The sequence below is a fragment of the Macaca nemestrina genome, chromosome 8 (genome assembly GCF_043159975.1).
Source record: "Macaca nemestrina isolate mMacNem1 chromosome 8, mMacNem.hap1, whole genome shotgun sequence".
Classification (NCBI taxonomy): domain Eukaryota; kingdom Metazoa; phylum Chordata; class Mammalia; order Primates; family Cercopithecidae; genus Macaca; species Macaca nemestrina.
Window position 1 is genome coordinate 43755818 of NC_092132.1, and position 21317 is coordinate 43777134.

At 47.0% G+C, this 21317-nt stretch overlaps 2 protein-coding genes across 9 annotated transcripts in view; one reads left to right on the forward strand and one right to left on the reverse strand.

Annotated features, from left to right (window-relative positions):
- The window catches only part of LOC105476037 (neurocalcin delta), a 443647-nt gene extending 430948 nt beyond the window's left edge, over nt 1–12699 (forward strand). For all 6 annotated transcript variants that reach the window (XM_011731659.2, XM_071067930.1, XM_011731656.3 and 3 more), the window contains 2 exons: nt 6523–6628; nt 10021–12699. In XM_011731659.2, coding sequence (XP_011729961.1) covers nt 6523–6628; nt 10021–10118 — 204 coding nt within the window. In that variant the 3' untranslated portion in view covers nt 10119–12699. The remainder of the gene's footprint in view (nt 1–6522; nt 6629–10020) is intronic.
- Nucleotides 12700–15432: 2733 nt separating this feature from the next.
- The window catches only part of LOC105476041 (grainyhead like transcription factor 2), a 184607-nt gene continuing 178722 nt past the window's right edge, over nt 15433–21317 (reverse strand). For all 3 annotated transcript variants that reach the window (XM_071067933.1, XM_011731661.3, XM_011731660.3), the window contains exon 16: nt 15433–19858. In XM_071067933.1, the coding sequence (XP_070924034.1) occupies nt 19744–19858 (115 nt within the window). In that variant the 3' untranslated portion in view covers nt 15433–19743. The remainder of the gene's footprint in view (nt 19859–21317) is intronic.

Consider the following 21317-nt stretch of genomic DNA (forward strand, 5'->3'; position numbering starts at 1 on the left):
TATATTCCTTTGGGTATATAGCCAGTAATGGGATTGCTGGGTCAAATGGTATTTCTGGTTCTAGATCATTGAGGAATCACCACACTGTCTTCCACAACGGTTGAATTAATTTATGTTTCCACCAACAGTGTAAAAGCATTCCTATTTCTCCATAGCCTCATCTGCATCTATTGTTTCTTGACTTTTTAATAATTACCATTGTGACTGGCACGAGATATTACCTCATTGTGGTTTTGATTTGCATTTCTCTAATGATCAGCGATGTTGAGCTTTTTTTTTTTTTTTCATGTTTCTTGGCTGCATAAATATCTTCTTGAGAAGTGTCTGTTTATATCCTTTGCCTACTTTTTGATGGGGTTGTTTTTTTTCTTGTAAATTTGTTTACGTTCCTTGTAGATTCTGGATATTAGCCCTTTGTCAGATGGATAGATTGCAAAAATTTTCTCTCATTCTGTAGGTTGCCTGTTCACTCTGATGATAGTTTCTTTTGCTGTGCAGAAGCTCTTTGGTTTAATTAGGTCCCATTTGTCAATTTTGGCTTTTTTTGCTTTTGGCGATTTCATCATGAAGTCTTTGCCCATGCCTATGTCCTGAATGGTAATGCCTAGGTTTTCTTCTAGGGTTTTTATGGTTTTGGATTTTACATTTAAGTCTTTAATCTATTTTGAGTTAATTTTTGTATAAGGTGTAAGGAAGGGGTACAGTTTCAGTTTTCTGCATATACCTACCCAGTTTTCCAGCACCATTTATTAAATAGGGAATCCTTTCCCCATTACTTGTTTTTGTCAGGTTTGTCAAAGATCCGATGGTTGTAGATGTGTGGTGTTATTTCTGAGGTCTCTGTTCTCTTCCATTGGTATATGTCTTTTTTGGTACCAGTACTGTGCTCTTTTGGTTACTGTAGCCTTGTAATATAGTTTGAAGTCAGGTAATGTGATGCCTCCAGCTTAGTTCTTTTTGCTTAGGATTGTCTTGGCTATACAGGCTCTTCTTTGGTTCCATATGAAATTAAAATTTTTTATTCTAGTTCTGTGAGGAATGTCAGTGGTAGTTTGATGGGAATAGCATTGAATCTTTAAATTACTTTGGACAGTATAGCCATTTTCACTATACTGATCCTTCCTATCCATGAGGATGGAATGTTTTTCCATTTGTTTATGTTCTCTCTTATTTACTTGAGCAGTGTTTGTAATTCTCCTTGAAGAGATCTTTCACCTCCCTTGCTAGCTGTGTTCCTAGGTATTTTATTCTCTTTGTAGCAATTGTGAATGGCAGTTCATTTATTATTTGGATCTCTGCTTGTCTATTGTTGGTGTATAGGAATGCTTGTGATTTTTCTACATTGATTTTGTATCCTGAGACTTTGCTGAAGTTGCTTATCAGCTTAAGGAGTTTTGGGTCTGAGACGATGGGGCTTTCTAAGTATAGAATAATGTCATCTGCAAACAGAGAAAATTTGACTTCCTCTCTTCTTATTTGAATACCCTTTCTTTCTCTTGACTGATTGCCCTGGCCAGAACTTCCAACTATGTTGAATAGGAATGGTGAGACAGGGCATACCTGTTTTGTGCCAGTCTTCCAGCTTTTGCCCATTCAGTATGTTATTGGCTATGGGTTTGTCATAAGTAGCTCTTATTATTTTAAGATATGTTCCATCAATACCTAGTTTATTGAGAGTTTTTAACATGAAGGCCTTTATCAAAGGCCTTTTCTGATCTATTGAGATGATCATGTGGTTTTTGTCATTGGTTCTGTTTATATGATGGATTATGTTTATTGATTTGCATATGTTGAACCAGCCTTCATTCCAGGGATGAAGCCAACTTGATCATGGTGGATAAGCTTTTTGATGTGCTGCTGGATTCAGTTTGTCAGTATTTTATTGAGGATTTTTCCATCAATGCTCTTCAAGGATATTGGCCTGAAGTCTTCTTTTTTTGTTGTTGTGTCTCTGCCAGGTATTGGTATCAAAATGATGCTAGCCTCATAACACGAGTTAGGGAGGAGTCCCTCCTTTTCAATTGTTTGGAATAGTTCCAGAAGGAATCGTACCAGCTCCCCTTTGTACCGCTGGTAGAATTCGGCTGTGAATCCATCTGCTTCTGGGCTTTTTTTGTTGGTAGGCTATTAATTACTGCCTCAATTTCGCAGCTTGTTATTGGTCTATTCAGGGATTTAACTTCTTTCTGGTTTAGTCTTGGGAGGGTGTATGTGTTCAGGAATTTGTACATTTCTTCTAGATTTTCCAGTTTCTTTGCCTAGAGATATTTATAGTATTCTCTGATGGTAGTTTATATTTCTGTGGTGTCAGTGGTGATATACCCTTTATCATTTTTATTGTATCTATTTGATTCTTCTCTCTTTTCCTCTTTATTAGTCTAGCTAGTGGTCTACTTTGTTGATTTTTTCAAAAAAACAGCTCCTGGATTCATTGATTGTTTTGAAGGGTTTTTTGTGTCTCTGTTTCCTTCAGTTCTGCTCTAATCTTAGTTATTTCTTGTCTTTGTCTAGCTTTTGGATTTGTTTGCTCTTGCTTCCCTAGCTCTTTTAATTGTGATGTTAGGGTGGCGATTTGAGATCCGTCTAGCTTTCTGATGTGGGCATTTAGTGCTATAAATTTCCCTCTTAACACTGCTTTAGCTCTCTTTTGCTTCTGGTATGTTGCAAATGACTAGTTTTCAATTCTCTGAACACCACTGACTGCAAATAAGGAAGGCAACAGAGGTAAATTTGGGAAATGAATGTGAATAGGAAAATCAAATTTAATGACACTTCCATCTTTTGTTGCTCATTGGAGAAATACAGATCCCTAAACACTGTGAGGCCTCAGTGGTCTTTCCCTGCTTGCTCTAGACCCACATCATGTACTGTACGCCCCCACACTCTGTTGACCTCCTTGCCACACTCCCACCCTGGGCTTCCATGTGGTGGTTCCCTCATCCCTGACTTATTTAAGCCCTATACTTTCTTCACATCTTTACTCAATCCTCAGTCCTCAGAGAAGCCTACCCTAACCCTTCTGGCAAAACCTAACTCTCCCACTGTGTCAACACAGAAGCCATGCACTCTTCTTTCTAGCACTTTTCTCAACAATGGTTTTATGTGTATTTCTTTATTTTACTAATGTCTGCTTTATTTCACAGCAAAAACCATGAGGGAAAGGATTAGATCAATGTCAATATCTGGTACACAGTAGTTGCTTATACATATTTGATGCATGACTGAGTGAGTGGATGGATGAAGAAGCAGTCACCTAAGAGCAGGGATTTCCATGACCTGGGGTCCATGGATCAGCTTCTAAATCCCCAAACCTGAGATCGTCCGCAGTGATGGGTGGGTTTGCATGGTTTCTAAGGGAAAAGCTCAAAGCTTTTGACAGATTAAAAATATTTAAGGGTTTTCACATGAATATGTTTAATTATGTGAAGAGAGAGAGGAGAAAAAGAAAAGAGGAAACTGAAAAAAACATTTAAAAGGATAAAGGGGAACTTTGTACATTGGAGCAGTGCAGAAGAAAGGTGAGAGGGGAAAGAATGAGAGGGCAACTGGGGGACAGTTATTCCTGAATAAATTCTCTAAACTAAGTGAGGTTGACTGTATTCAAGACCCTATGTTAGGCACTATCAGGGGTTCAAAAAATAGCCAGATGTGACTGCTACCCTCACATCTAAAAGGAGAACATCCTGGGTATGAGTTCAGGGTAAATGGAAGGAAGTGATACAAGAGAGGCTGGGATGGAGCGCTTTGCTAGCCCCGAGGGAGGGAGATTACACATAGCAGTAGAAGAAGGGAAGATGATGGAAGGCTTCCTGGAGGAGGGTAACATTTCAATCTATTCTTAACACATGGATAAGAGTCCAAGGAGGAGGGGAGATGGGGTAGGTGAGCAGTCAGATGAGAGAATATAAACAAAGCTGCTTGTCCAGGACACCAAGGAGCGTATCATATTGTCAGACTCTTGACAACAGCCTTTGTGGAGCATCCGAGCTGGGAGACACCTCCTATGGCCAGTCACAGGCACAAAGCCAGTGGCATCTAGAGGTACCACATGAGACAACCTTACTGAGGCCAGACAGACATGGAGAAGGAACAGTCCAGCCCCAAAGAAGATTGAGAATGAATAAATACACAGCCCCCTTAAAACTTCTGGCAAAAATAAACTCATCCCTTGTCCATAAATGCTCTTCCCCACAACGCCTCTGCAACTCCTGAAACGGCTCCACACTCTCTCCTTTAAAGAGATTGTGCTAATGTGATCCGCAGGGACGCCAATTTCTAGATGTTGTGTTATTGTTGTCCTAAGATTCCTGGGCTTAAGAATTCACCAAATATTTAGATCATATGAGCTCGAAACGTATGTGACGGGTGTGCACGTTTTCCTAGTTGGTGCCGATTCCCTTTTGACTAGGTCAAGAGTTACGAAAAGCTTCCACTGTGGGAGCAAAGCAAGCTGGGGAGAGGTTGCTAGACCTCAAGACTTTTGCTGGTGTGAAAAGACACCTGCTGTCTACTGTTACTAAATCTTCACCTGGGCCTGTTAAATCTCAGGGCCTCTCTTCTCCCATTTGCAAAAACAGCTCCATCTCTCTGGCCTTTCCTAGCTACCCCAAGAACTTAGGTGTCCCCGGCAGTGAGGCACATGGCACTACAGCCCCAGCACAGTTGGTGGAGTAGACCTGGGCTGGGATGACAGCAGGCAGGGGACCGTGATTAGGAGGACAGACGATGGCTCCCCTCTTGTCTCCAGAACACACTTTGGTGAGCATTTCTTGGGAATGAAATGGCTCAGCTTACCCCAGGGACACTCATAATCCTAGACAGCACCCTAACTCTGTGCTTTACCTCCCAGAACAAGTCGCCGCGGAGTCAGCTCTGGAGTTCAGTAAGCACGTTGGGTGGGTTTGAGACAGACTCAGGGGGCCTGTCCAGAGGCGTCCCTGAGGGATGGGATCAGCCTAAGGGCCAGAACACTGGGTGAGTCCGTTTTCATTCTTATTTGAACTGAGATTAGAGTACTCACCCTACTTTATCCAGAACGCATAAGGGACTTCTGGCAGGGTTGGTCCTGAGCAAGACTGTAAAGCAACTCGGTTGAACCTTCAGTGTCTTTTTCTGCTCCCGCCTTTCCCATTTGGAGGTGACTCCCCACAGCTGCTTTCCTTTCTCTGTCCTCTCCACCTGCCTGGCTGCCCCTAGAGCTCTAGAACTTTCTGAAATTTTCTGCCTACTCCCTGTCAAAATTTATTTTTTCTAAAACTTGTCCCCAAGACTAAGATGCCCAAAGTGACTCTGATTAGGAAAGTCATGATCTGGGGATAAAAACAATGACTTTTCATTCCTCTTCCCAAATAAAAACTACCTTCGACCACAGAGGCCTTTGGGCCCTTGCTGAGTCCCATGTGGAGGTCACAGGCAGTGGGGTGATAGTTTCAGTAGTGCTTACAAAACTCCACAGAATCCTCTTTCGCCCATCAGATGTCATAGCTGTACCTAGTTTAGCTCAGGCCTGAGGTTGTGTAATAATTCAGAGCTCTGATGGCAGGTGGTTTCCATCTCAGAACTACCTGGGAGCTTGCTGAGAAGGAACGTGAGACCATTGTCACACGTAGGGGGAAAAGCACTGGAATGGACTGGAAGTCTGCCTGGGGGAACATATGGCACACACTTACAGAGTGTCACATGTCTGTCATCCTTGAGGGGTCATTGTGGACTCTCAAGGGTCCGTGATAGGCATCCACTTACCTCTCTAGCCTGAGGAATGTCATCTGCAGCCTTGCTCCTCAAAGTGGGGACCTTACCTCTCAAAGCAGGGTCTTTAGAACAGCAGCATCAGCATCACACCGGAGCTCATTAAAAATACAGACTCTCAGCCCCGCCCCTTCCCCCAGCACTACCCAATCAGATTCTGCATTTTAACAGGATTCCCAGGGGATTTGTATGCACATGAACAATGGAGATGGCTAGGAGAGGTAGCTTATGTCTGTAATCCCAGCACTTTGGGAGACAGAGGTAGGAGAAGCTTGAGCCCAGGGGTTTGAGACCAGCTTGGGCAACATAGTGAGACCTCGTCTCTCCAAAAATAAATAAATAAATAAATAAATATATAATTTTTTAAAATTAGCCGTGTGTGGTAAGGAGTACCTCTAGTCCCAGCTGCTTGGGAGGCTGAGGTGGGAGGATTGCTTGAGCCTGTGAGATGGAGCCTGCAGTGAGCTGGGAGTGTGCCACTACACTCCAGCCTGGGTGACAGAATGAGAGACCCTATCTCAAAAAACAAACAAAAAACACTGGAGACACAGGGTCTTCCTGCTGGTTGTCCCTCCTGAAGGTCCTCACGGGAGGAGAACAAGCTTTGTGGGCCTAGCTTCTTCTACCTGTGCCGCCACATCTTATACCAATCAGCAGGGATAGGACTAGGTCCAATGCGGATGGGGACATTCCCTTCAACCCGCATTTGGGAGGTTTAATGATTGTGTGCCATACCGTTTTTCTGTCTTACCACCATGTTGCTTCTGTCCCCAGGCAATCTATAAGATGGTTTCCTCCGTAATGAAAATGCCTGAAGATGAGTCAACCCCAGAGAAAAGAACAGAAAAGATCTTCCGCCAGATGGACACCAATAGAGATGGTAGGAGGCGGGGGCTGCACTGCTTAGCTCAGATGAGGGTTGCTGGAAGGACTGGGGAGTCCATACTGGGAAGTGCCACTTGAGGTCCTTCATGCGAGTGGCTCATCCTCCAAGCCTCCCGAGTGGGTAGGAGGGGAGAGGACCAGGTGGCCACAGGAGAACTGAGCCCAGAATTGTGGGAAATGCCTTATTTCTAGTCTTTTCTATCCTCCTTGTAGGTCAACTTCTACCTCCAAGAAAATAGAATGGATCTTGTGGGGCAAGAATGAAAGGACCCAAGAAACCATTGTTAGCACAGACCCATCCTTGGGACAGGCTTAGGCCACAGCAGGCTGGGGCCCTGCAGTCCAGGTCATCAAAATGGGGAGAGGGTTGTTATTCTGTTGTTCTACCCAGGTGCTGACAGCCTTCACTCCAGCCTGCCGAAGGGGTTTTGTTGGAGTCTCCTGTGCATGCACTGAGATGTTGTGTTTCCCAGAGACAGTGGGCTCCCACAGTCACTGGGGTGCCAGGGCTAGTGGTGAGGGAGTAAGGTGCCCAGGAGGTTCCCACCCGGATGGTGCCACCCACAATTCAAACCCAACAAAGTGAAAAAGAGAGTTGAATTTCAAACTTAACAGAAGGATTTTGGATCTTAAATTGCCAGAGAGAATACAGAAGGCCCAATTATCCTTGAATTTCAGATAAACAGCAAACAATTGTTAGGATTAGTATGCCAAACTAAAAAAGTCACTTGCTGTTTATCTGAAATTCAAAGTTAACGGGGCGTCCTGTATTTAATTTGCCAGATCTGGCAACGCTATTTAAATGTTATACTTGAGTGAAAAGCGCTGAGCTCAGGGCCAGGCTCTGTAGCTCTTGCTGTTATTATCAGCTCACCCGATCTGTTCAGAGGCCCCGGCAATTCTTGTCAACCATGTGCACATGCACTTGGGCCCCCACCTGGCGCTGATCTACAGAACAATAGAAGCCTTCGCCATAGAGAGAGCCTCTGTCTCTTTTTATCCCCTGCCCAGGTAGAGCTGCCTGAGAATCTGGGTTTGTGTGGTATGGGCCAATCTGCTTGCTTTGTTTCCTCCACAAAGGTGCCATTCCATTTTGAAACATCCTATGTCCCTTTATTTGCTTTGATTTACAATGAATAGTTGTGACTAAACAAGCATGGGATTATTTTAATTAACTTGTTGATATTAAACTGCAGATTTTACTGGTACTCAAAAGCACAATGGGTTTGTGCTGTGCTCTAGGTCCGGACACCTCTTTAGGATAGGGCTAAAGGATGGGAGAAGATCAGATATAGGATAAAGGATAAAGCCCTAACTTTATCACAGGATAAAGCCCTAACTCTGTGTTGATCGTAGGCAATGAATTAGGGTCTCTCCATTGGTTCTTTGCTGCTGTAGGATCACAGAGCCCTGATTGAGTTAGCATTCTCAGAGCACAACTCACTGCTAAAGACCTGTGCCCTTCTAAGGGAAAACCTTGTGTTTAAAATTAAATTAAATTTTCAAAGGTTAGGGTTGGGGGAAGAGGGTGGGAGCCATAGAAGGAAGGAGGAAGAGGGACTGTAAGTTCACAACTCTCAGAGAAATCTTAGCCCAACCAGGGGACGGGGTGCTTCAGCTCAGTGCTTGGCTACTGGACCCCAGAATTATGGCCACCTGCACCCCTCCCTGTCTAGAGCAGAGCAGACCTCACCTAGAGTCTCCTACCCTTAGATTTAGCTTACCTGATGCTCTTGGGAACTAACCTCTGGCCTCTGATTCGAAGAGAAAAATCTGGGCCCACAGGCAAGTTCTCCTAGGAACCAACTCTGAAGCATGCAGACAGTTAACTGAAGAAAGCCAGATATCATGCCGAGCTCCAGGTCTGCCCCTGCTACCTCCAGCTGGTGCCTCCCAGAGCCGACCTCTGAGAGATTGCAAAGTGTTCGGAGACCACACCAGTCTCCCTTCTGTCGTGCCTTGCCAAGCTGGAGGAAGTCATCACCATTTTAACTACGGTGGACAGGGCAGGACTCATAAAAAATGGCCAGAACACAAAGCTTGGCGGGGATCAGCTCTACAAATTAAAAATAAATTAATAAATACATCCCTATGTTTTTCCTTCATGGAGATAAAGTGGGTTTCGTTAAACAAGAACTAGGTTCTGGTGGGGAGGGAATTGTGGCTGAGGAGAAGATATGTTTGTTGGTGTTTCTGTTGGGGGAGGCCCCCTCCTGTCAGGTTTGGAATAAGTTGGAAAATAAAAGAGGACAGAGGTCAAAAGAGAGAGAGACACTGGAGGCTATGGCTTAGCGTGAGAGTCCAAGGGCGTGCTGAAAAACCCACAGGCGTGCAGAGCCAGGCAGGCCAGGTGCTGCCCTTGGAGGAGCAGATGGAAATAAATCCTCTCTCGTGCAGCTCCTTCCAAGAGAAAAAGGGAGGGCAAGGCTGGGCGAAGATGCCTGGCAATTCCTCCCAAATTTACCAATCTAGCATGTCACTTCACTCCCAGGGGCGAGGTAGACAAACAGGAAGGGTCCTTCTGGAAGCACCAGGAATGGGGAAAGCCTTGCAGTCCCCCCAACTCCTACCCCACCGCCCCCTCCTCTCCTCAAGTGACAGAAGGGCCTTCCTGGAAAAGAATTCCATATGTGCCCCAGCGTGTGCAGAAAGGAAAGGTCACCGGGGTCTGAGTGGGAGCCCAGGCTGCTGAGCCTCCCTCCTCCAGCCATCAGGGTAGCAGGAGAGCACCCTAACGGAGAGGCAGAAACCCATGGGTTACCCTCTGCCTTGAACACATACCCTGCTCTTCCCCTGACCTCAGATGGAGGCACAACTGTCTTCCCGTGGTGTTTGTATAAACAAACACTTATGTCCACGACTTCTTCCCCAAGATAGGATGGGCTCTTGCAGCAAACCTAAGAACACAGAGTGGCGTGAAGAACACGAAGTGGCTCAGAAGGCTCCGGGGAACATCATGGGAACCAACTGGGTGCTGCCAGAGGCCAGCTCGTTCTCATAAAGGCAGGAGGGCCACTTATTTTACAAATGCTGAGTGAGTCTCTCCAGGGCGCCTGGAGCCAGGAGGTCAGGGACCAGGTCAGCGTCATCCAGCACCCTCTCCCCAGCCCCGGGCCCAGGGCCGGGCACACAGTGCGCTCTCAGGCAGCGGTGTGTGATTGCCACTTGCACTGTCCTAAGTGCTGGCAATGCCATGGTGAACGAGGCAGCAGTGTTCCTGGAGAGTCCCCTGCGCTCTTCCCCGGGACAGGTGAGTGCTGTGTATCACAGCGGCAGTGAGGCTGCAGGCAGAAGGTGAACCGACGCTGCCCAGCACACAGGAGTGGGAAGGGTGTAAGCTCATGCAGCTGCCACCAGCCACCACTCACCCGTCCTCTTGCTTCCTAGGAAAACTCTCCCTGGAGGAGTTCATCCGAGGGGCCAAAAGCGACCCGTCCATAGTGCGCCTCCTGCAGTGCGACCCGAGCAGTGCCGGCCAGTTCTGAGCCCTGCACCCACCCATTGAATTGTAGAGCTGCTTGTGTTCCCTTTTGATTCTTCTTTTTAACAATTTTTTTTTTTTTGCCAAACAATATCAATGGTGATGCCGTCCCCTGTGCGGTCTGATGCGCCTTCCTCCGTGACGCCTTCAGCTTCTTTTGTCGTGGATGCTTCGTGGGAATGCCCAGAGCCCCAGTGTGCTTGTGGAGAGCATGGACAGACTTTGTGGTGTTCATTGTTTGACGGTTTTTAAGCGTTACTATTATTTTTTCTTTTGATTCTAATGTCTCTGTTCTAAAACCTAAGACTCGGGGGTGGGGGGAAAAGAAGGGAAACCCATCCAGTCCCGTGATTCTATTGCAAGCTTCAAGGGGCTTATTGTTTGAAAGACAAAACTCCCCGCCTGGGTCTGTTGTCATACATGCCGTTGTAGGGGTGATGGATGGCAGCGGATGCTGGATTCCCCAAGAACAAGTTACCCTCTGGGGTGAGGCTATTCCAGGGAGCTGGGACATTTCCCCATGGGGGCCCACTCCCCCCTCTTCCCCAGCAGGTTGTAGTTTCTAAGCTGTGAACATTTCAAGGTAAATTAATAGAGAGGAAAAAGATGGCTCAGCTATTCTTTCACAGGTTTACACTAGTTGAGCTAATATGCGTGTCTTTGGAAATTAAACACAAATGGTAACCTAGTTCAAAACCAGACCCATCTTGTTGCCTATTGTGATAAAATAAAAAGACTGCTGTATATAACATATTGGGTATTGCAGACCAAATTAAGTGTTTTGCCTTGTTTAAATGAAATGCATGTTTAGTGAGCACTAATACAATCTTATTCCAGAAGACTGTTTTTAGTAGCTTATTGTGAAGTAAGACAACTATAATGAATGTCTATGTCTTGTTTTGAAGTCATATCTGTCTTTGCACAAATGTACCAATCGACAAGTATATTTTATATATTCCATAAAAATACAAAGTAACCCTGACTAGGGCCCAACCTTAATTTTGAATGCGTTTCCAGAGTGGCCGTGCCTAGAGGGCAGATGCAGAACAGGTGGTAGTGGGACAGGACAATTGGAGCACAGCAATGTTAACATGTATTACGGGGAGCCAGGAGTGTGGTTTGCCTCCCAGGCCCAGCAGCCCATTGACAGCATTAGACTGGCGGCATGGTGCTTTTCTGAGCAGATCAATACTCTGCAGACTCGAAAAAAAAAAAAAAATTGTATACATTCTTGGAACTTCCCAGTGGTTTAATCTGTGTGCATGGTTAGGGAGCCAGGTCTGGAATATTCAGTTTCCCTGCCCCTGTTAAAAAGTCAGAGGTTGGGCAGTCATCAAATTCATCATAAAGACAAGGGCAAGTGCATCTGTGGTTTCCAAGGCCCCCCGATGGAGAATCCAAAAGTATTTTCCATTGCTGTGCTCTTTGAATGCAGACTTCTATTTCCAGAAGTGACAGCACAAGTCTGAGTTGCTGTTTGGTCTGGTGACCTCAGACACACTGATTTGAATTGAAAGCTAAGAGTGAAAATTTGCTGGTTACAGGCGAGTCATATTCTCGCAAGTAGCTGGCAAAGGGAGGCCCAAATACTTGAGGTTGTTCATGGGGAATTTGCCCGTAAGAGAAGGCAGAGAGGTCCCCAGTGGGTATATTTACTGCCAAGCCACTTGCCGAAGAACAGGAACCACAGAAAGAGAGACATCATAACCAGGAGAAAAACGTGGCTGAACATGCTAACCTCCAGGTTTCTATGTATGACTTGAGTCTGCTGTAACTGGTAGCAGAAATCCAAATTTGTATGGTAGACCAAAAGGAACCAAATCTGTAGGGTGAAACTTTGAGACCTAGACTCTATAAAAATAATCCGAGTCTTTCCCCAGGGGTCAGTTCCTCACAGTGGTTCTGTACCAAGACTTGCCAAATTCCTCCATGGCCAAGTGTTAAAACCTGTTTTTGAAAACTAGCGAATTAACCTAAGACACAGAAGGCAGACTGGGTGAGGAGACCCAGCATGCCCTATTGGCAGTGCTCAGGAGCTGCATCGCACTTTCCCCTGCTCTGGATCGAAGTCCTAATTCCTTCCTTTAATTCTCCTTTGGTAGGTGGAATCAGTTAATGTTTTGAGAAACTTGCCCGGGCTCTGCCCTTAGTCAAGACATCTCGTTGAGCCAGACCCACTCTGTTCCTTGGAACCTAGAGCTGGAGTGAGGACTAGAGGTCTCCGGCTATTCCAGAAAGAAAAGTGAGCCACATGCAGGCCAATGAATGCCGACACTTCCAGAATGTATGGAAATGGTCCCTGTCCTGGCCTGCCACTGACCCTGTCTGTATTTTCTCAGAGGTGGCTTTTCTCCTTCTCCTTCCTAGGAAGGTCTTCGTATGTCAAATCCAACGCACTCAAGTTTGGCCAAGGGACTCCGCAGCACCCAGAAGGCTGCATGCCTCAAGGTTTATGTCACTCCTCTGCTGGGCTGTTCATTGTCATTGCCGTGTTCAGGGACCTTTGGAAATAAAACCTGTTCTGTCCCAAATAAAATCAGCCTGTGATGTTCAAGGGACTGGAATAAAGTGGCTTATGACCTGAAGGATTCTACAGAGTGTTCGACTGTTCATACCTCGTTCAGAGTCGGGGGTTGGGGGACTGGGGGTGTTGTCCCATCCCATCAGTATGCCCACGGTGGATTTAATAATATATAATTTATAAGTCATAGCCTATGGAGTGGCCCGTATATCAGTTGACTGTGTAGCTCTTGCCTGGCATTAAAGCATGTTTTTGGTTTAACATGATTGTCTGGAACATGAGATTTTCATGCTGAAACTGCTGCCACAGCTGAATCTGTGCCTTATTGAGGCTCTAGCTTCTGATACTGCCTTCCTCCTGGGTGTTCTTCCTGCCTAGAGCGACACAAGGAACCAAGGTGTGTGAGTGGGGGATGAAAGAGGCTGCTGACCCCAAAGTTCTGTTCCAAGGCATCCTTGGTCTTTATATGAGCTTCCTTACATCCCTCCCTCCATGGTCTCCACTTTCTTCCCATCTCCTCCCCTTCCTCAAACTATAGTCCAAATGTTAAGTACAATAAAAGGAGAAACTGAGGCAACCTCCCCTTCAGTGGGATCTGGGTAAGCTTCAGGAAATAAATAATCTCTTCACCCCTCTCAACCTGAGAAGATTCAGTGAAAAAGATGACATGAGGCAGAGCCTACACTCTGAAAACCAGTTCCGATCACAGTGTTGGCTATTGTTGCTGTCATTGGCCTTGCCTCCAGCACAGGAGGCTGTTAATGTAGAGAAAAGGAGCTGCCAACTTGCTAACTTGAGTGTTAGCCAAGGGAGAGCCTCACGGGCCAACTAGACCTTGTGTAGGGGGTAGAGTTGCCCTCGAGGGAATCTTTTCCTACTGCACACAGTCGGCCACTATGGACCAGTGATGGCCCTGACACCATGAGTCCTGAGCATGAATAACACAAGTCTGATCCTGAGAAGGTGTCTGGGTGTCTCCAGTCTCATCAGAAGCCTGCCTACCAGCAACCTCGGAATTTCCAGCAAATTTCCAAACCTGAGGCTCCTATTTTCAGGGCATTTTCCTGCTGCCCCAACCCAACTGAGTCCCCACACATCCTAGTTTGGTACCCACCAGCTGAGGAAGAGTCCAAGTGTTCTCTCAGTCAAGGGCAAAGGAGAACACAAGAGCTGCCTTTGAAGGAATGGACCTCCTTCTCTTGCCTGGCTTGTCTTTGCCAGAAGTATGGTGAACGCTTTCCCGAAAAATTCTGGTTTGGAGGTGGCCGAAGAAACAGAGAAAAAAACATTGAGTCTATGTTTTCTAAGTCAGTAGAATATCAGTCAAATCCACCTGGAACAGATGATTGCATAGGGAAAAATATTCAGGCTGAGGGTATCACCAATGATCTATTCATTTCAAGCAGGGTTCTCTACAGTTGAATGCTGACCACATGTCCAGGACTTAGACAGGTCCTGGGCACTTGCGGTACTGGGTGCTAACGTAAAATGCATGGTCCCGTACACCCTTGGGGATGCACACAATGATTACTCTGAGAGCATCCCAGTCTTATTTCATGACTTCTTTTCTAACACTATTCCAGGAAATGGCTGACATTTTAATAGTTCTCTAAAAGAAATAGTGAAAATGCTTCAAAGTGCAGGGGTAGCAGGGCCTTCCAACCCTTATTAAATACTCACCTCTGCTACCAATACATAATCCTCATGAAGACAGACAGGTAAAGACACTGTCTCAAGATGTATTTTTTTTCCGGTACCAGTATTTAATCACTTTATTGGGTTCCCATTGAGTGTCCAGTGGCGGCCGAACACAGAACCAAGCACTATATGCGATCTTGGAGGTAGGCATGGGGGTGGGGAGGGTTGGGGTTATTAGCAAAGAAGCAGGAGACCAAGCTCACAGCCAATGCCTTGAAAACAATTACAAAGTAGCTTACACCTCCATCCCATGGCAGAACAGAAATCAAGTTCTTTCCACAGTGGTCCATGAGGGGTGTTTGCTGCCAGGGATCAAGCGGGTGATGTTCACCTTGGTGCCTTTTCACCATCCTCTTCCTCTTTCTTGCTGCTTCTCGCTGATCAGAGGTCCCGCTGTAGAATTCCGGAGTCCCCAAAATTCATTCCTGAGCTTCTAAAATGAATCCCATGCACCCATTAAGAGAACTCAGAGACATATAGGGACGAAGGACTCCTGGGAAGAAAAGGCGTGTCGTACTAGGGTGATAGTGCAGAAAACCCACTCCGGGAAGTTAAGTGCAGCCTGACTGACTGTTTATTGGAGACTTTTTAAAAGAAGGGGTTGGCCTTGCTCCAATCTTCCCTTAGGAGAACCTGCAGCTGAGAGCAGAGTGGCCTGCCAGGCTCCAGGTGCCATGCCTGTGGAGCCCCTCTGAGGCCATGCTCTCCCGGGAGGTGAATGGCTGCACACAGCAGGGGCGTTAGGGCCGTGGCTGTCTGTGGCAGGGGCATTAGGACTGGGCCTTCTTGCCCAGAGTGGGACTCCTCCTGTGGGCGACCATTGCCTGGGGCTCCCCACTGACCTGGCTGAGACTTTCTGGGAACTGTGCTATGGTCTGAGACTTTTTCCACATGGACTTCCTCCAATAAATCTGCTAAACTTCTAATCCCATCATGTCATCTACATCTTGGAGGACCTCAAGTGACACAGCGACCTTGCCCTTAACCTTCCCATTGACCCCCCGGGAACAAAGAGCTCCAACCGTCGAGTCGGCAGCCTTCCCAAAGTGAGGATCACAGTGGTGACTTCTCATCATATCCAGAATGTCTAAGGGTAAGAGGGGTCTATGTGTTTTAGGACTAGGGAGATGACAGCCCTGACTCTCCCAGGGCAAATGTTTGTCATTGTGCTGATAGACACCACATCACTATCCTTTTGCACCCCGCCTCCTATGAGGGCAGACTATGTCTAACTTGCCTCTCTCTCTCCAGCACATGGCAAAACATCAGGTCCAGAGTAATTGAACTGAATCAGTGTAGAGAGTGGAAGGCAAGAGCTGGTACTAGACTTCACGACAATGACAATTAGCCATCATCGCCTATCCAACCAGCATCTCATTCCAGGGAGCTGGGTGGCACACATGGTGAGCACCTAACAGCAGGACCATGGCTGCCACAGGCCAAGGGGGAGGCTGTCTCGGGAGATGTGGAGACCAACTCATGCCCTCAGCTGGACCTACTTGGGCAGCTGGGGAGAGCACCAAGACCTCCTAATAAGGCTGTGGAACACAGTCATGACAACACTCCTTGGGGCCCGTTTCTAATCCCAGGATCTCTCCAGAAGGCTCTGCAGTGAGCGCTTCCTCCAGCCCCTCACTTCCCAGCCCCTGGTCTAGGCATGGAGGCCACTGGAGATGCCGCTGGAGTTGAAGTTGGTCAAGAGAGGCTTCCTAAAGGCAAATGTTTAGCCAAGATTTGAAAGCTGTGGACATGGATAGACAGAGAGATGGGAAGATGTAGAAGAATGTAGAAACGCTACTTGTTTGGAACAGAGCTGCTCTTGGCAGATAATCATGGACAGCGGTTAAAGGAGTGTGGGCAGCCCCACAGAGTGGTGCCCACCAACGAAACCCCAGCAGATACTGGGATAGTGCATACAGGTGTTCACGTTCAAGCCAACAGATCCTAAGGAGCCTGTGGGTTCCAGGGCAAGAGACTGTGAGAAAACTGGAGTTTGAGCCACATGGTTTCAGCCTCCATGCGGAGGTTGGTGCAGGTGAACTAAGGAAGCAGAACGCTTTTGTGGAAATTGAAGGGTGAGCAAGTGTGCCTGGGAGAGAGGATGGGCAGAAGCAAGTGAACAGAACCAACTCCCTGCCCCAAGGGACTGGCCAAGAATAACCACCCTGGGGAGCCTGCCGTGGTCACACAGAAGCCTTGGAAGTCCTTCAGTCCTCCTCACATTTAACACTGGGGTGAAGCACAGCAAAGTAACTTTACCAGGAAATCCCTGCTCTGTTGAAGCCCAGGACCTGAAGGCGGGGTAGGCAGCTAGAATTTTCCCACATCACACAGAAACCTCTCTCCAACCAGGTAAAAATCCCCAATACTGGCCACGCAGAAAGCACCAGGCACTGTTGTTTTACTCTTATGTTATGAATATTTATTTTTTTCTTCTTAAAAATGTACAAAAAATAAAATAACTGTATTTATAGTTTATAGATTCCCCCTCTCCCATTTACAAAACTATTAAGTTACATTTACCTTTTTTTTAAAACATGAGAGCAAATTGTACATATATCAATCTCCCTTGCTTGTCTTTAAGAAAGGGCCGTTCATAGCATTTGGCACAAACCCTCTATTTCTGTTGCGTTTTCATGATTTTAAATAAGAAGGAAAATAAACATTTGATTCACTTCACGCTTCCTAAGTTTCTGGGCAGGGATATGCCTCACTCTTTTAGAAACCAGTTCCAAGATGACATCTGACTGCATTTTTCTGTTGGTCTCAACTTCTAAACACTCATAAAGTCTAAACAATTTGGAGATGTATGAGGAAAAACTCTTGTTCTGTTCAGTTCAGACTTTGTTTAAAAAAAGAAGAAAGAAAGAAAAGAAAAATGCTCATTTCACATGTCCATGATCTTCCACGGATCTTTTTAAGCTTATTTATTTGAGTTTGATTAATTTAAGGGACAAAAAAGAAGAGGCGGCAAGTTTTCCTCTCTTTGGAGTGTTTTGCTCGGGAAATTTTGCTCATCAAAGTTCAGCTAACATACACAGCGTACACATCAAAGGCAAGCTGGGGTGCTCCGAAGACACAGAGGGGAACAGATCGAAAGGGATGTGGCACTCGGCACCACCCTCTGGTGGCACTGGCCTCAAATCCCTTGTTGTGGCAATTGTCACCACCACGATTGCTCAAGGACTTAGGAAACATGTGGAGCATCTCCAATTCATCTTCTGCCTTAGGGCAGGACTGGCAAACAGTTTCATAAAGAGGCTGGAGGGAGAGGGGTAGGTTGCCTGTGTCAGGCTGCCAAATCTTTGTCTTTTTCCTACTCTGGAGTCCTAGGCCCCAGCCCGAGTATTTGCCGTTGTTATGTCTGCCAATCGTGTTCGAAACTATTCCTAACCCTAGGAGCATGGGAAGTGCATAGTACGACATGTATTTCCAACACTGAATTTGTCCATCTCAGAACAGAGCCCCATTAGTACCCTGGAGGGTCCCCAAGCTGCTGGTCCAGGGCGTGGCAGTCAGAGTGGAGGAGGAGGGGACAAACTGGAGCACAGCTGGATCCACGATGCAAACCTTTGGCACCATAGGAAGGGTTAACATGCCCAGAGGACACACAGAAAGGTGACCCCTCACTGCCGCTCTGAGATCTTCTTGGGCACAGCACCTGCTCTCTGTCCCATTCAATTCCTCCGCAACCTCAAGGAGAAACAGCTGAGCTAGAAGCAGCCCCTCCACCCTGCTCTGCATCTCAGGGGCAGATGAGGCGGGACCGCAGGAAGCCCTGAGAGAAGGGGCCTCCAGGTAAGAGTCAAAGTGCTTTACAAACAAATCTGGGCCGTTGTAGAGAACCTGTCCTAGACCCAGGGCCTTGGGTGCAGGATGTGTCTACCTACCAAAAAGCTAGTGCTTCAGGCCACAAGGGCGAACGCAAACCCCTAAACCTGTCCCCTCAAAGAGAACAGTGGCCCATGATGGTTCATCATTTTGTGACTGTTTAGGGGAGTGTTTTTCTCTTCCAGCTCCCAGGGCATGTAGCAGGAGACCACAGCTTCTCTCTCCCAGTTTGCCTCCTGAGGCTGTTTTCACGGGAGCCAGGTCTCTTGGCACATTCTTTCTCACTCACTTCCTTAAAACCCAGCATGCAGGAGCGAGGCAAACAATCGCCCCTTTCCGTCTGGTGGCCCAGGAGGAAGCCCCAGCCGGCCGACTCAGGGGCTTCGGCAGCAGGCCTTTTAAAGGGCCACTTGAGATGAAGGGCTTGTAAACTGGGAGGCACGGCACAGTGTCCAGGATTCTCATGATAGCCAAGGAGCTCTGCAGCAGGCCCAGTCACAGGGCCCTGATGGCAAACCCCTGCAGAGGCTCTCCAGAAAGCTCAGGCTGTGCCCGCAGCCAAAGCTGGAGAAGGAGCTGGGGTCTCAGACAGGATGGCCTTTCCCACGAGACAACTCAAAGGGAGAGTCAAGGAAAACACATCATTGTGAGATAAACGTGGTGGCCTCGAAGGAGAGTCGTGCCTGTGGAGAGGGAGGGGGGCTTCCTCTGGGGACAGGGAACGAGCCCCCAGGTACGCCCACTGCAGAGTCCATCTCGGCATCAGCTGCAGTCACCTTAACATCCCAAAGGCCCTCTCCCTAGCCCGGCATGTCTCCTGAACAGGCACAGAGGCAAAAACCCCTGTTAAAATGGTCTCCAGGTCTGTGTCTCCTCTAGGCCAGTGGCAGTAAACATGCCCACATACCACAGGTAAAATATATTATTACAATATTATAAACACTATGTACAATGCAGACAGGCAGACTTTATGTGTTACTAATTACACGGTGGCCGATGGTCTTCCTGCACAAGGCCTGGTGGCCACTTGCTGGGAACCCTGGAGGTATTTAGCAAGACGACCTTCCCCAGAGCAACCTGAAGGTGTTTGACCAGAAAGTGGGCATCCACCTCTCGCCCCGCCTATGACTACTGCACCCAGAAGTAGCTCATTTTGTCCAGCCACTCAGGAGATGTGGAGGGGTGAGAAAGAAGGGATGGGAATTTTTTAGGCTGTTCGGGATGAGTGTTTCTCTCAAAGGGGGAATGCTGGACGGTCTCATCTGGAGCTAGCAGTGACCTGCAGAGTCCTGGAAGGCCTGGACCCGGACTCCAGGAAAAGATGGACAATAAATAGGAATCCGACAGGCCTAAGGCACTTTCCTGAGGGGCTCAGGATTCAGCTCCGTGGTAGGTGCCAGTGGACGGGCCAAGCACACCGACAGTGGGGCCTGTCCCTTGCCCCACTCCCCAGCATAGTCTTGTAACAGCAGTTGTGAGATGAGGGAGACGGGTCTCCGGGTTCTGGGGCCGGGGCTTCTGTCTCTCCCAAGGAGGAACACACTGAGAGCTCCAGCCAAAGCGGATGCCAAACCCAGGGCTAGATTTCCATGAGCGTGACCTTGAAGCCCTCCACCATGCTCTCCATGTTGAGGATGAAGGTGTCCTCATTCGAGTAGTGCTCGATGATGTTGTCATCCATGTTCACCAAGATGCTGCCATGGAGAGGGGAGGGGTATGAAAAACAAAGACGTGGTGAACAATGTGCCCAGGGCAAGGGGAGCTCCAGGCTGGGGGTTCTCGTAGCCATTCTTTTGCGGTGGAGGCTGGGAGGAGTGGAGGAGAAAGGACACAAGGCAGGGGAAGACCCTCATTCTGTTTTCTTTCCCCAAAAACTAGTTTGAGGAAAGCAAAGCCTCAATTTCTCAGAACTAACTTTCAACCCAACCCGCTTGCTTTATAGATGAGTAAACTGAGGCCCAGGGAAGTTAGGAAGCCCAGAATGACAGAGTTAGTGATTACCAGGGCCAGGACCTAAATTATTAGGCCCCCTCTTTTTCATTAAACCATATTGCCTCTATGAAAATGCGTTTTTAAAAAGGCATTGCCTCTACTTTTAGGAGGAAGAGGAAAATAAGCAAGAATTGCAGCTACCCTTTTTTGAGCATGTTGACCTTGTATTTAGTTCTCACAGCCACTGTGAAGGTAGGTGTCATCATCGCCATTTTGCAAATGAGAAAACTGAGCTCACCAAGGTTAAATTGTTTCCCCAAGTTCATTCAGTTAGTGCATGGCTGAGCTTGATTTTGAAATTAGCTTTACCTCGTTCTGACACTTGTACTTTACCACCTATGACCTACTCCTTGGCTAAGTATCCCTGGTAGAGTTTTAAGAAAGCCAACAGCTTCCAGAGACTTCCATAATTTCCTTAAGCCAATTTCATGATTTGAAGTCAGACAGATGCTAGTTTGAGAATGAACCACTGACTCTATCATTTTACAGTTATGTGTCAGCAGGCAAGCTGTTAGCCTTTCAGAGCCTCAGTTTATTCTTCTGTAAAAATAAGAGCAGTCACCCAGCTTTAAAGGATTGTTTATAGGATAAAAACATTTAGCACAACACCTGACACAGAGCTTGATGAAAGCAAAATGTTATCATCAGCATGTACCTCTGCACTGAGGATTTCTGCTCGGCAATAAGACTGTGAGACACCACTCAAATCTCACTGTCAGAGGAGTACGCCCAGCCTACTACACTGACCTTGGCAAGAAGTATAATGTGCATTTTAGTGAATCTTCCAACAAGAGCTCAGGTGGAAAGGGTTTCCTGTCGGATCCTCCAATCAACCAACAGGACTCATCACTCAGAGAGCCTCAGCTTCCCAGATAATCCAATTTCCTTTATGAAAGTGATCCAGAGAACAGTTGAAAGACTCATCTTCTGCTTTTGGTAGGAAAATACCCCAGAAGCTGAGTCGACAGATACCCTCTCCTGGCACGTACGCTAGCTCCTGTGGCCCCTATTCTTAGACCCTTACACATAGGAAGCCCACACAGAAAGTCAGACAGCAGAACCTGGGAGCTAAGCACTTGAGCTTTGAGGACACAGACTTGGGTTCAAATCTGTGCTCTACCTACTGAACATGAGACCTTGGGTGAGATGCTCAAGCCCCTC